This window comes from Trachemys scripta, chromosome 16 (genome assembly GCF_013100865.1).
Source record: "Trachemys scripta elegans isolate TJP31775 chromosome 16, CAS_Tse_1.0, whole genome shotgun sequence".
Lineage (NCBI taxonomy): Eukaryota > Metazoa > Chordata > Testudines > Emydidae > Trachemys > Trachemys scripta.
In genome coordinates this window covers 22,302,905-22,316,544 of record NC_048313.1, presented here as the reverse complement: position 1 = coordinate 22,316,544, position 13,640 = coordinate 22,302,905, and the positions used below count along the sequence as shown (strand labels likewise).

The 13,640-nt window shown below is 51.2% G+C and overlaps 1 protein-coding gene across 4 annotated transcripts in view; it reads left to right on the top strand.

The window, feature by feature from the left end:
* HDAC7 (histone deacetylase 7) overlaps positions 1-13,640 on the top strand; it is a 203,504-nt gene that overhangs the window by 70,057 nt on the left and 119,807 nt on the right. Inside the window, exon 2 of one of the 4 annotated variants that reach the window (XM_034792075.1) lies at positions 984-1,046. The exons of 1 other annotated variant lie outside the window; for it this stretch is intronic. In XM_034792075.1, the coding sequence (XP_034647966.1) occupies positions 984-1,046 (63 nt within the window). Of the gene's footprint in view, positions 1-594; positions 1,047-13,640 lie in introns of those variants that run through there. 2 more of the 4 variants (XM_034792073.1, XM_034792072.1) reach the window with 2 other exon arrangements.

Sequence of the window (13,640 nt, the reverse complement as noted above, 5' to 3'; positions counted from 1 at the left end):
GAAGGGTGGCCGCCACGGGACGAGGGCCAGAGGCGGAGCTCGTCTCTGGTGCCTTTCGCCGGGGCACGAGAATTATTCCGGAGGTGCCGCGGCCCCGCTGGGTGAGTGCCCTTCGCAGCCGCGTAGGGTGACCAGACAGCAAATGTGAAAAATCAGGACAGGGAGTGGGGGGGTAATAGGAGCCTATATAAGAAAAAGGCCCCAAAATCGGGACTGTTCCTATAAAATCGGGACATCTGGTCACCCTATCCCCGCAGCTCCTGGGGGGGATGTTGCATCAGAGCCGCGCCTGCCTTGCGCAACGTGGATGCGGAGTGTCCCAGCCCTCCCAGGCGGGCGGGGGCCGTCTCGGTTCGGCCCCCTGCAAGGGGGGCTGCTGCGGAGTGAGCCCTCCCGAGCCCCGGCCGCGAGCTCAGCGGCCCGGCCCGGGCTCGCTCTGCGGCTGGAGCTCGCTCGCTCGCCTGCAATGGCAAACTTTCCTGGCTCGATTGCCATTGGCCGCGGCCCGGCCAATCGCGAGCGCCCTTCGCAAACAATGCAACTTTTTTTTTTTTTTTTCCCGTGCCCCGCTCGGAGCCCGGCTGCTGCGCTCGGGCTGTTTCGGGGCGAGCCCCTCCCCGAGCTGGTCGTGCGCCGGGCCCGGGCTGGGGAGGCCGCCGCAGGTGCACCGGCCGCGGAAAGCCCGGAGCGCAGCGCAGCGCAGCGGGGCTGCAGCCGGAGCGCACGGGGATGGGCGGCGCTCGGCGGCTCGCCGGCTCCTGAGATCATGGCCCCGAGGGAAGCCCCCGCGCCCTGCCCCTCCTCCAGCTGAAGGAGCCGCCGGCAGGAAGCCGCTGCCTGCAGGGCGAGCCCGGCTGCGACGCCCGCTGCCTGGGCTGGGGCGATGGCCGCCTTGCCCCGCTGACCCCCGGCAGCAGGCTCCATGCCCGGGCTCCATCAGCGGCTCCACACCATTGACGAGTCGGATTCTGTTTTCTCCCCAGATGGAATTAAAGGCGGAGACGCGAGGGTGAGCTTGGCCCCGGGGAGCGGCGCCGCCAGCCAGAGTAAGTGATCCCCCCCGGCTGCCCCTCGGGCCGGGGGCAGAGAGCCCCGGGGGGCCCCTAGCCCGGGTCCGGGCTCGCTGCGCCAGCCGAGCGGGGCGGGCTGCGCCCTGGCTTGGGATGCAGAGAAAAGGGAAATGAGAAAGGAGACGGAGCTATTTTTGCCTCTCCCCACATGACTAGGCCCTGCGACATGCAATGGGCTTAATGAACCAGCCGCAGGGATTTCCTCCTCTCCCCCCCCTCGCTTGAGAGGGAGGTCTTAAGCAGCTGAGAGGTGGGATTCCCTGGGTCCCCTGTTCAGAGACGGAGCAGCTGGGTGCGCGTGGACATGGGGCAAGGTTTCGCTGCCCAAGAGCAGTCTGTCCGGTTGGGGTGTGTCCCCTGCCATGACTCTCCGTTCTGCTGGTGTCATCGAGAGCCCAGTGCCTTAGATGGACAGTAGGCAAGTGATGGTTCCCCTAGGGAGGATGAATCTTCTGCTTTGCCTGCACAGAGCAGGAGTTCTCCAAGCCATGGCATCAGGAGGTCCCTTCGCAGGTGGCTGTCGAGGGAGGCGCAGGCATCACGTTTCTGCAAAACATTGGGGTGTAATTTGAGGAATCCAGTCCAAGGCAAGCAGGATGTTTAACCCATCTGGAAATGAAGGCGCAGGCCTTGTGGAGATTAGTTAGCTCTGCTTATGTCCTCCAGAGCCCTAACACCAGGCATAGCCCGTGTCTCCCTCAGGTGAAGTTGGTCAGTATCTGATGTAGGATACTGCCGAATCATCCAGTCCCACCCTGCATGGTGCTAGTGTGAGTTTAAGTCTGGGGGTCTTGTTCTGAGAGACACAGTATGCGGTGAGTGTCCTGTCCACTCTCTGGTTCTGTGGTAGACGGTTGCATTGCTATCTTGGTGTCAGATATGTGCTGGGGATTGTGTGTGTGATTGCATCTCATGGGGTTCAAACAAGACTCTTATGCCATTAACAGGAGGGTGGTGTTTGTAGTTCTGGCAGGAAGCTGCATTAGACATAGATCTAAGGGGATGTCCAGGTTAAGGAGTATCGAGGTGAGCCCAGTGCATCTCTATCACCCTGCTGGATATCTTGGCTCTAGAGAGTGGATAACACCAAGGCTTGTCTATGCAGGACACTCAGGAAAGTTAAGACCGATTAATCTTGGAATCAAGAGTAGACGTTAAAGATCTGCTCTAGGAATTATTCTGGGGAAGTTCTATGGCCTGTGTTATCAAGGAGGTGAGACGGGAGATCACAATGGGCCCTTCTGGCCTTAGAACCTATGAACCTATAAGCTGTGATTTTTAAAGTGAATTAAACCTCTGGCTAATGCTGCAGTGAACTAACGCCACTTCTGAATGAGAACATCCACACAGGAGTTAATGTGCTTTAACTTCACAGCTTTAGTTAATTCATTTTAACTTTCCTGAGTGTCCCCAGGTAGCCAAGCCTTAAGGCAGTTCACTAACTGCACAAATATTGCCAACCCAAATATTCAAAAACCATGACTAAGGGCCCACCCAAATCAAGTGTACCTTAAAAATCATTATTTAAAAAAAAAACAACAACTTGGGTCTCTTTATTTGCCGTCTGTTTTTTTTTTTTTTAGCCTGCAGGAATCATATTTTCAAGTGTTTCTACAACAACCATGAGGGCTAGAAACTTGCACTTTTTTTTTTTTTTAAAATAAAAGCTGAGATTCTCACGTAACTGTTTGACTTCCGGAGCTTTCAGGAAAAACATGAGCTATCATGTGACTCACGATAAAATTCAAGAGTGGGCAACGCTGCAAAGTTGTATATTACCTTCCTTGGACGCTTTGGCTGAGATGCCACTGTGATATTTTGTATAAAAAGGGACATAAGCAGTATACGGTACCTCAGAGCCTTCATAAATGGCCATTTCAAGCCATGTTTGAATCTTGTTGAGGTACCAGGCTGGGTCCATGTGGGTGTTTGGAGCTGATTAGTGGGCAGTATTGGTGGTATCCTTACCATAGGAGGTGTGTTTGGCTCTGTCTTGGGAACAGAAATGTCACTGTAGTGCCCTGGACATCCAGATCTTGCTCTGCTTGACACCGCTAATGCTCCAGAAAAACAGAGCTTCCAGCACTTCCCATGTTAGCATGGCTTTAGTGTACAGAACGGGGGATTTGGATAGATACTCTGCCCAGCCTTGTAACTAGACTATATTCAGGGACTTCTGCAGAAGTGATGATGCTGTGCCACCTGGGCGAGGTTTGGCTCAGGTGTGTGTGTGCTGGGCAAAAATAGGGGCCACTTTATTTAGAGATCTAAATCTGCCCAGTGTCCGTGGAGCAGAGGAAGGAAGGGACTAGAGCTAGCACTAGGCACGCCCTGGGCATCAGTGTAATGTGTTACTGTTAAGAGCTCTCACCTTAGCACATGCAGTATCTTCTCTGAGAGCTGAAACCCCAATGCCATGTGCTGAAGTCAGAGGCACTGGCTTCATGGGACGGAAAGGGCATCATCCCACGAGGGCAAGTATCAGGGGGTAGCCGTGTTAGTCTGTATCTACAAAAACAACAAGGAGTCTGGTGGCACCTTAAAGACTAACAGATTTATTTGGGCATAAGCTTTTGTGAGTAAAAACCTCACTTCTTCGGATGCATAGAGCATCCCACGAGGGAGCAGTGCTTCTTCGGACCTCTCACCCAGTCACCAATCTGGGGATTTAGAAATATCTGAAATTAACATCACTGCATGTGTGCCCCTCTCTGAGTTTGGGAGAACCAGAGACGCTGCTGTCCCAAGCGTCTGGGGGATGTGGCAGCACTGGGCAACTCAACATACTGTAGGTAGATTTCTTCCTGACTGTCCCACTGTATAAAGCGTGCAGTGACCACCCTTCAGGTGTGCTTTCCCTCTAGTCCCAGCTGTGTACTTTATTTCTGGGCCTGGGCAGGGAAGGGTGGGGCTCAAGTTCTGTGGAGATAAAAATGTGATGCTTATGACCAGATGTGTACAGAGCTCTTCGGCCTGGAAACCACAGGCTTTCTTGGAAGATCTCCAGTACTTCCTGATTTGGGCTGAGCCACTCCTGGGATTTCAGCATTTCCTATACAGCTGCCTGATGTGAGTAGGAAGTAAGAGAGAGTGAAAACAAAACAGTTAGATAGTTTGCATGTCAGAAAAGGTTTGGGGCTTCGGTTTGAATCTGGGGAAACGGGTCAGGGCAGTTTAGATCTTATCAGCAGGGATTTCTGACCTTGTTAATATCTCCTGTTGGTTAATATCTTGCAAGCTTCAGCTGTGTAAACGGCACAAAGCCATTCCATGCAGCCACATGTTCCTGGCTCTCTTATCGTGGGGTGGGGTTGGGGGCCATGCATGTGCATGCGTGTGCACACTCTTTCCGCTTGTTTCTTACACCAGCTTGTTGCATCTTGCCTGAATTTAGACTGGAAGCTCTCCAGGGCAGGGACTGTCTCTTACTGTGTGCTTGCACAGTACCCAGCAGAGTGGAGTCCTGATCTGTTCTGGAGCCTTTCAGTGGTTCTGGAATACAGATACTACATAATAATATCCAAACTAGTGTCAAGATCTAGACTTGGTCTGCACTAGCAAATTATGTCAGTATAAGTGGCACTCAGGAGTCTGGAACTCAACACCCCTGAGCGACACAGTTATACGGCCCTAACCCCAAGTGTAGACAGTGTTTTATGTCAATGACATAGCTGATGCCCTTTGGGGAGGTAGAGTACCTACGCTTGGTATGCTGCATAGGTAGCATCTTCACTAAGCAGCTGCAATGCTGTAAGTGTAGATAAGCCCTTAGTAATGAGTCTTCTCTGCTCACAAGCTTGTGGGTCTGGATTTGCATTTTGCTTTTTGTGGCGACTGGGAATTCAGATCAGATTTGTTGCTAGAGCACAGGCCTCTGTGCGTGGATTTTTGGCTCTCAAGGATATATTTACATTTCAGAAAGTCTGTGGCTTAAAATAAAACCCTAGATTTGTGTCTGATATGGGGAGCTTGGTCTTGTCTCCATCAAGGAGCTGAAGTTGTTCTAGTCAAAGCCATTTGGTGCTGGATGACTCAAGTCCGGTTGTGGTAATGTCTGTGGGGATGTGAATGGCACTGCTAATCGTTACTGGTTAGTTGGCATGAGTGAAAGCTGGGATAATTTACACCCTTGGGGGTGGAGCACAAAGAAGAGGGTCTCGCAGGAGGATGTGATCACCATCCCCAAGAATTCACACATCATTAGTCAGGCTCCAAAAATCATGAGATGTTTTTAAAATACTGGAACCTTTGGAGTGCATGCTCTCAAGCTTTTTCCTGTAGCCAGGAGGGCTAGAAACACTTTCTTTTTTTAAAATGAAAGTTGAGATTCCCATGTAACCCCATGAATCCAGCATAGGGCTTTAGGAGGAACTCCATAACCCATGACTCTTATGAATAAAATCATGAGTTGGCAGCATTGCAGAGTGCAAGAAAAAGCAGCTCCATGCATCTTGTCAGTCTGGTTACCTCCTGTTGGTTGCCTTCCCTGCTACACCCTCCGCCTCCCACCACTGTGGACAGGGCCGGCTTTAGCAAGTGCGGGGCCCGATTCCTGGGGCTTATACTCACCGGGCAGCGCTCCCAGTCTTCGTCGGCACTTCAGATTGCCGGCCAGGGGAGCGGGGTCGCGGGGCCCCCATGCTCCGGCCGGAGCTCCAGCCAGGAGAGCAGGCCCGTGGGGCTTGCAGCGCTCCGGCTGGGGTCACGGGGCCGCCGTGCTCCATCCGGAGCTCCAGCCAGGAGAGCGGGGCTGCTGCGCTCTGGCCAGAGTTCCAGCCAGGAGAGCGGGGCCACCGAAGACCCCGGAGCAGACCTTGGGTTAGTAAGAAAATTAAAAAGGCGCCTAAGGCGCGGGGCCCTCTTAAGCGCGGGGCCCGATTCCGGGGAATCGGGCGAATCGGCCTAAAGCCGGCCCTGATTGTGGAATGTACATTCCACCAGCTTTCACTCACTGTCTCGTAACACACTACCATTTGTGTCCCCTTGTTCTGCTCTGTGTAGAGGGCAGGGAATGCGTCTCCCTTCTGATCTGGTGCAGATTGGGCCATGAAGTGAGACACGTTCAGCTTGGTGAGAGCTAGATTTTTGCCCAAACTCTGATGTGAGATGCTGTGCTGATGCTATCCCCTCTCGGGGAGCGAGAGCCTACCCTTGCAGTGGGGTCAGTCTTGGCCACTTAAGACTCTTGTCTCATTTCTAGCTCCTGCGATCCCTTTCTGTGCTCCCCTACCTCCCTGACTCTCAGCATGCAGGGCCTGGAATCGTCCACTCCACTTGTCCCAAGACTTGTTTTTCTGATCTGATTTGTTACCCATTTCTTTTCCCAGCCTGGACAGGGCTTCTCTGCCTTTGGCCATGTGGCTGGTCTCTGTTCTGAGCTCTGCCACCCCATCACTGTGTAGTGTTCAGTCCAGCTCCAGCCGCAGGGGATAAGAAGGGGAGCCAGCCAGTGCAGAATGGGTAGGTGAGTCACTCCTGTGAGCAGTTGTGTTCAGAGCACTTCCCAGTGTCTGCGTTTCATTATCTTGCTCTACTCCCTGAAGTCCTGAGCCAAGATGCCTCTTTTCCTGTCACAGACCTTGTTTGTTGTGTGCATATTAACCCCATCTTCGCTGTGTTTCTCAGGCAGTCCGTTACCATGGGAAAGTGAGCAAAAGCTGAACGAGAATTTCATGGCCTGGCTGAGTCTGAAAAGCCACATCACAGCTGGGTGGCCCTGCCTCAGAATGTGCGGCTGCCTTTGACTGAAGAATCAAAGGGGTTCAAAGCCACCATGTTACATCCAGGTCTGCATTTTCAGCTTTCCTCACAATGGGTTTGACTGGCCTCCTGTATGGAAGGAGCACGGGGCGCCTCAGTGCCCGTCTCACTTATAGTCCCATCCAAAACAATAAAGAGCTAAGCTGTTGGATGTGCCATATCCAGTTGGCAGCCAAAGGCCTCTGAAACTACAGGACACAAGGTAAAAGTGGTGGTTCCACCCTGGTGCTGTCCTTGAGCTGCCGTGACATTAGCTGTGGGGGCAGAGATATCCTATGACTTGAATGCTGTTGGAATGGGGTGGAAAATCAGCAGCAGAAATGAAAAAGTGCTGGATGAATCTGCCGCCAATAGGTAGGAGGTCCAGTGGCAGCTGGGCGTGGAGTCTACGGAGTGTGTCAGTTCTCTGTCACTCTAGGAAGGCCATAGTTTGTGCATTGTCTGGGTGACCAGATGTCCCGATTTTATAGGGACAGTCCCGATTTTTGGGGCTTTTTCTTATATAGGCTCCTATTACCCCCCAACTCCCGTCCCAATTTTTCACACTTGCTGTCTGGTCACCCTATCTGGGGAGGGAAATCACTTTGGGGACATGCAGCCCTCAGAGGAAGTGTCAGGGACCCTAGCCGGGGGCAGTGTCTGTGAATGTCTCCTTTGACTCTAATACCTGGGGAAAGAGCTTTGCATTTTGTTTTTAATTACAAACTTCTTTTCTGTTCAACCAAGTGCAGAGAAATGGGATTAGGATCCTGTTTATGTAATAGTTATATAGTGGTCGCACCTAGAGGCTAGCCAGTTTAGGACCCATTGTGCTACACACTGTATAAACCTATAGCAAACAATAATCCCTTCCTAGAAGAGCTTAAACTCATGGGCAGGTCTACGCTTAAAATGCTGCAGTGGGGTCGCTGTAGCGCTTCAGTGAAGACACTATCTACACTGATGGGAGAGCTTCTTCCATTGACATAGTTAATCCACTTTCCCACAAGGCGGTAGCTATTTTAATGGGAGAATTCTCCTGTCAGTTATATTAATGATTAATAGAGATATCCCATCTCCTAGAACTGGAAGGGACCTGGAAAGGTCATTGAGTCCAGCCCCCTGCCTTCACTAGCAGGACCAAGTACTGATTTTGCCCCAGATCCCCAAGTGGCCCCCTCAAGGATTGAACTCACAACCCTGGGTTTAGCAGGCCAATGCGCAAACCACTGAGCTATCCCTCCTCCCTGAGTGATACACTTATACCAACCTAACCCCCAGTGTAGACGGCGCTATGCCAACCAGAGGGCTTCTCCCTTCGACATAGCTACCGCCTCTTGGGAAGGTGGAGTACCTACACCTACAGGAGAAACTCTCCTGTGGGAGTGAGTAGCATCTTCACTAAGTGCTACAGCAGTGCACCTACACCAGCGCAGCGTTTTAAGTGTAGACAATCCCTTAGAAATCTCAGGACTGTTTTTAAGAAGACCCCTGGGGATGTTTATTGTGAGCTCTTAACACTTCAGTTCAGTGCTGTCTACGCCGGGGGTTAGGTCGGTTTAATGAGTTGCTCAGGGGTATGGATTTTTCACCCTCCTGAGCGATGTAGTTATACCCACCTAATTTCCTAGTGTAGACCTGGCGGAAAAGACAAGACCTAGCAGGTGAGTGAGAAGAACAGTCCCTTCATGGGAACGCAGAGGCAGAAATGAGAGCCCATGGAGGAGAGCAGAGTCCCCTGGGATAGGTAGGGGCTGGCTGCTGTGTCAGTATTTCTGCCTTTAACTGAGAGCTTACACTCCTCTGGGGACTGGTCTCCCAGACTTCCCAGCAGTGCCTTCTCCAGCAGTTACTGGCCCCACAATGAAGGTGCATTGGGAGCACTCGAGACTCCTGTTTACTAAGCAGGACACAACCTCTGAGGTTCAAGTTTAGCCATAACAAATGGAGCTGGTATGCTTGGGTGGCTCCTTGTTCTATTATTCATGTTATAAATAGTAGCTGGAACCCAGGTGGAAGGCTGTTAATTGGCCTTGGAAAATTCCTGAGCACATCTAGGAGGGTTGGTGCTGACCAAGAGCAAGTTAACCCTTGGCAGATGGGGTTTGGAGGCAGCATCTGCTCTGGCTGTTCTGTTCTGCTCTGGTGAGGCAGAAGTGCCAGTAAATAAATCACTAAGAGGATGGAAATGCAGTGCCATGTGTTGCAGTCTTGCTGCCCCTGCTGTGCACTGCCCTCTGACACCAAGCCACAATCCTGCAGATTCTTTCTCCCCGAATTCTCCTCCCCGTGGGTGTTGGGATCCAACACCAGATGCTCCTAAGCAGCGTTATCACTGGAGGGCCTGGCCTGGTGCTAGTTGTTAAAAGGGGAGAGGCAGGACTTATGCAATTGGACTATCAATGATGAAGCCTCACAACTTCTCCAGCTGGTTTCTGGTCTGTCCTTAATCCCCGCTTGTTAAGGGGGTTAGGGAGGCTGGGCACCATCATTTATCCACAAGCACAATTCTCTCTCTCTCTCTCCCTCTTTGTCCGTGTGTCTTGTCAACTGACTGTGTATCTCTCCTGCTGCCTATGGAGCACCTGGTACAGTGGGACATGGATCTCGGCTGGGGCCTCTAGATGCTACTGTAATGCAAATTCATAAAAATGCTGTCCAAGGGGCTCTTTCTCCTTTCCTGTATCTTGCTGTTATTATGGGTACCCCAGTTGTGTCTAGGGACTCCCAGTGTGCTGGGCGCTGCACAGACATATACATTACAAAATAGGTACGGCTTTACTTGATGCAACTTCCCACAGAGATGGACTCTATAGAGAACGTTTGTACCTGGACCAACAGACACGTCAAACTTGAGCACGTGAGGATTTGCTTAAATGTAGAGTGTCCTCTTACCCCCTGCTCCTCCACATAATGTTTAAAGTAAAACTTGTCACCATCCTGCAAATCAAGTGCGTTGCACAGTCATACTGAGATGTTTTCAGATATCTAACGAGCGCTAAGAACAATACAAAGTGTGCAATCACCTTTGGGATGAGGTGCTCTGACTTGCTGGTGTCGTGCCCCCAATCTGCAGTTGCTTGGCACTGATGTAAATGATTGCACATGGTGCAGGATAAGAGCAAATCAGGCCCGGGGGGAAGGGTATGAATTCTAGGAGGAGATGAGGGAGCTGGGGAAAAAAGGGAGAGATTGAATGAATGGGTGGGGGCAGGGAGGACACTGAGTGGGCACATGCAGTTGGGAGTCTGTGTTTACAATGTTTTAGAAAGGGTATAAATATCCAGGGGCCTGATGGCTCTCATAAGAGTAACTCCTATTGGATGCAGTCATGGGAGCTGTACATGCCTGGAGAGGGGGAGTTGGGCATTTGCACTGGTTTCCAAGTTCCAAGAGATTTTGTTATTTACTTTGGCAGAGAAGGTGAAGCTTAACACGCCTCGGTATTTTGGGAGCACTGGGCTCCCAGCAAAAGTTGCTTTATTTGAGGAGCTGATGTGATGTGGCTTTTAGTTTTCAAACTTTTAGCCATCCAGCACTTATTGGTTGTGGCTATTCTGCACCACTTGTTTGCACTGGCACTTCACAAACATGGTCCTAGCCCTGAAGAGCGTACAAACTGTGGCCCCTATCCTGGCAGAATCCCAGTGGATGTGTTGCAAGATCAGAGTAGAATAATTTCCTCATCCTAGTGTTTGACGTGGAAATGAGTTGTTAGAATCAGTGCTGGATTTGTGGTGCTGAATCTTCCAGCTGTGAGGAACCCCTGGCTGGCTCTGCTCTACTCTGTTGGGCTAGTCACCTGTCTCTCTATCTAGAAGGGAACTTGGATGTGGAGTGTGTCCTCTAGTGGTGTTTCGAGGAGGGATATTCAACAAATTGGTTATTTCCAAGCGGTACCCCCATAATGACAGTTTCTGCCATTGGACCTTTCTTCTAGCTGTAATTGTCTTAAGTGGCCATCCAAAGGGCCAATGAAAATCCGTTGCCTCATGGAGGGAGCTCCTGTCATGGATGTAGAGCAGGAGTACACACAGTTGTTTGGAGAGCTCTCATGAGGCAGGAGGATGTCCAGTAAAGACGGCCTCTTGGGCAGGTGTCACCAGGGCTTGTACAGCAGGGCAGGTTGTGGATGCTGTAGTGCCCTGGAGTCTATTTGGGCACATTGCATTGTCCTGTGTCTGTTCTGACATCTCCGCTCAGGAACTGGAAAGGCAGGAGTTCTGTCCATTGTCCCACAAACTGGGCTCCTTCTGAAGATCTTGAAAGTCCTGAGCTGAGCCGAGTTCATTCTGGGTGAACCACAGTGGCATGGTGCAGTTCCTGCATTGTTCAGGGTAGGGTGGAGCCAATAAGAGGGCCAGTTTTGGCTTGTAAAACTTGTTGTCGGTTCCAGCTCTCTGCTGTGGCCTCCAGCTCTCCATGCAGGTTCCTTCTGCCTGAGCAATTGTTTGCTAAAACTGTCTGAATTACAGTTTAAAACAAAACAATCCGTCCTCTCCCCTTCTGCAGAGAGGGCTAGTGAACAGCTTGTTGTCCTTTAACCTGACTCCCAGCTCTAGCCTTCCCCTGAGAAGCCATGTTCCCCAGCTACTGCGGCCTCCGTCATCAAAGTTCATCCAAACCAAACGGGACCTAATTTTTGTCCAGAAGTGCTGTCCTTTGGGGTGTGCTCGTGTCAGGTCTGTAATTTTGTGTCTTAGTGAAGGGGACATTTCTCAAGTTAATGAGCCACCAGTGGCTTTAGGAACTGGCTCAGTGACCCATCTGAGTAATAGTGGATGATTTACTACTGGGCCCAGTTCGCTGTGATATGTCCAGTCCAACCAACTCCTTTCCAAATTTTCTGGTTGAATATTGTGTATAGGGTGAGATACTCATCCCTTCAACAACCACTGGCAAGGGAATTTCAGCTGCCATAATTCTCATGCAGTGCTCTCTGCTCCCCGATCCATCAAATTCCCTTTTCCTGTCATCAGTGTGGACGCTCCTCATATAGGGAGTGGGAGGGACAGACAGACCAAGCTCTCTGGGTCAGGAACTCTTTTCTGTGTTCATACAGCATCTGGCACAGTGGGTCCCTATCCATGACAAGGGCTGCTAGCTGCTACTGTAATACAGATAATAAACAACTGAATCAGTTCTATTTTTCTTCTGCCACTAAAGCCGGTTATTGGCAGAACTGTCTAGAATTATGTGCATGTGTGTGTAATTCCACATGGTTATGGAGTTAAATCAGATGTGTCCACTCGTGCTTCGTGCACACATGACAAAGGTGTGTGCAGGTGGCAGTGTCTGTGTACTTGCGTTCGTTACTCACTGTTTTTTTTTTTTTTTAATACCTCAAGGAGTGAGTGAAATAAAGAGAGATCCAGTCTTGTTATGGACTTTCAGTTCCTAGGTGTTGGGAATGCCATAGGAAAACCAGAGACCACATTATTTCAGGCTACCGGAGGCAAAGGACCCTTAAAATCATAGACACCAGTGTGAATCCCAAGATAGTTGGGTTTATTTGGGGTGCTGCGGGAGTCTAAGCACTGCACCCCACAGCCCCGATCAAGCCTGTGAAAGGGCCCACTGAAGTCAATGTTGAAAGTTAAGCATGTGCGCCTTCCCCTGGGGCTGGGGTTGGTGCTGCCCCTGTACTCGCACCTTTGCTTCTGGAAAGCTGTGCTCTCCAAAGAGGGCTGGAAAGGCAGTGAGGAGTGGGAAAGAGTCCTCTGAGGGGCTAGAATTTGCCAGCCCAGCATGTCCTTAGCTGTCCTTCCCAAGACTGCACTGTGGGGCTGCTGCACCGAACGTGCTAAGGACCTGATGTGTCTAACTCGTTCTGTGGGGAGGGCTTTATGGCCCTTTCTCTGAGCTGGGGAACAAAGACCTGGCAAGAGGCTAACGGTGTGGGCTTGTCCTGCTGCAACCAGGTTCTCGTGGTTAAAGAGGCTGTTAGAGTAAATGCCTGTATGATCCCTCTCTTCCTCTGCCCAGTTAGGGGCCCCCTTTCCCCACACACGTGATATTCTTCCTCTTTCCCAACAGTTCCTCTCTTTGCTCCCCCCCATCTCTGGGAATTGTCTCAGTTCTTCTCTTCCTCCGTCCCTCTTTGGAGGAATATCCCTCACTTCCTTACACAGGGGACAGGGATAGCTCAGTGGTTTGAGTGTTGGCCTACTAAACCCAGGGTTGTGAGTTCAATCCTTGAGGGGGCCATCTAGAGATCTGGGGCAAAAATTAGATGACCTCCTGAGGTCCCTTCCAACTCTGATATTCTATGACAGCAGGAGCCCGAGGCTGGGGCAGAGCTGAGTGGCTACTTGACAGCTAGTGGGGGATGGTGGCTCAGTGGCCTCGAGCCAGAAAGGCTGTGGGTTGGGTCCCTTGGAAACTCATGGGATGAGTTGGGGGTTGGAAGGATGGGCCTTGGGGCTGGATCGAGCCTGCAGGCCCTGGGTTTGGTATCCTGCTATGGGCACAGCCAGCCCCTTCCTGTGCATGTTGTTGTGCTGCATTGAAGAGCTACCGTTTCCCTTCCCTGGCCCCCACCCATTTCCCTCCTGCTGCTTTTGTCCATTGTGCTGTGGGAGAAAAGGGTTTGCTAGAAGGGTGCTGTGTGTGCCTAATGCAGTAATGGAGAGTCTCTCGTTGGTGGGACTTAGCCCCTGTGCCCTTCACTGATTGCTCCTGTGTACCTGGAATCCAGAAATCAACCAGGATCAGGCCTGGTCTACACTTAACATTTCGGTCGACATAATGATGGCACTCAGGGGTGTGAAAAAATCCTGGAGTGTCCAGGTGTAGACACAGCTAAGTAGATGGAAAAATGCTTTTGTTGAC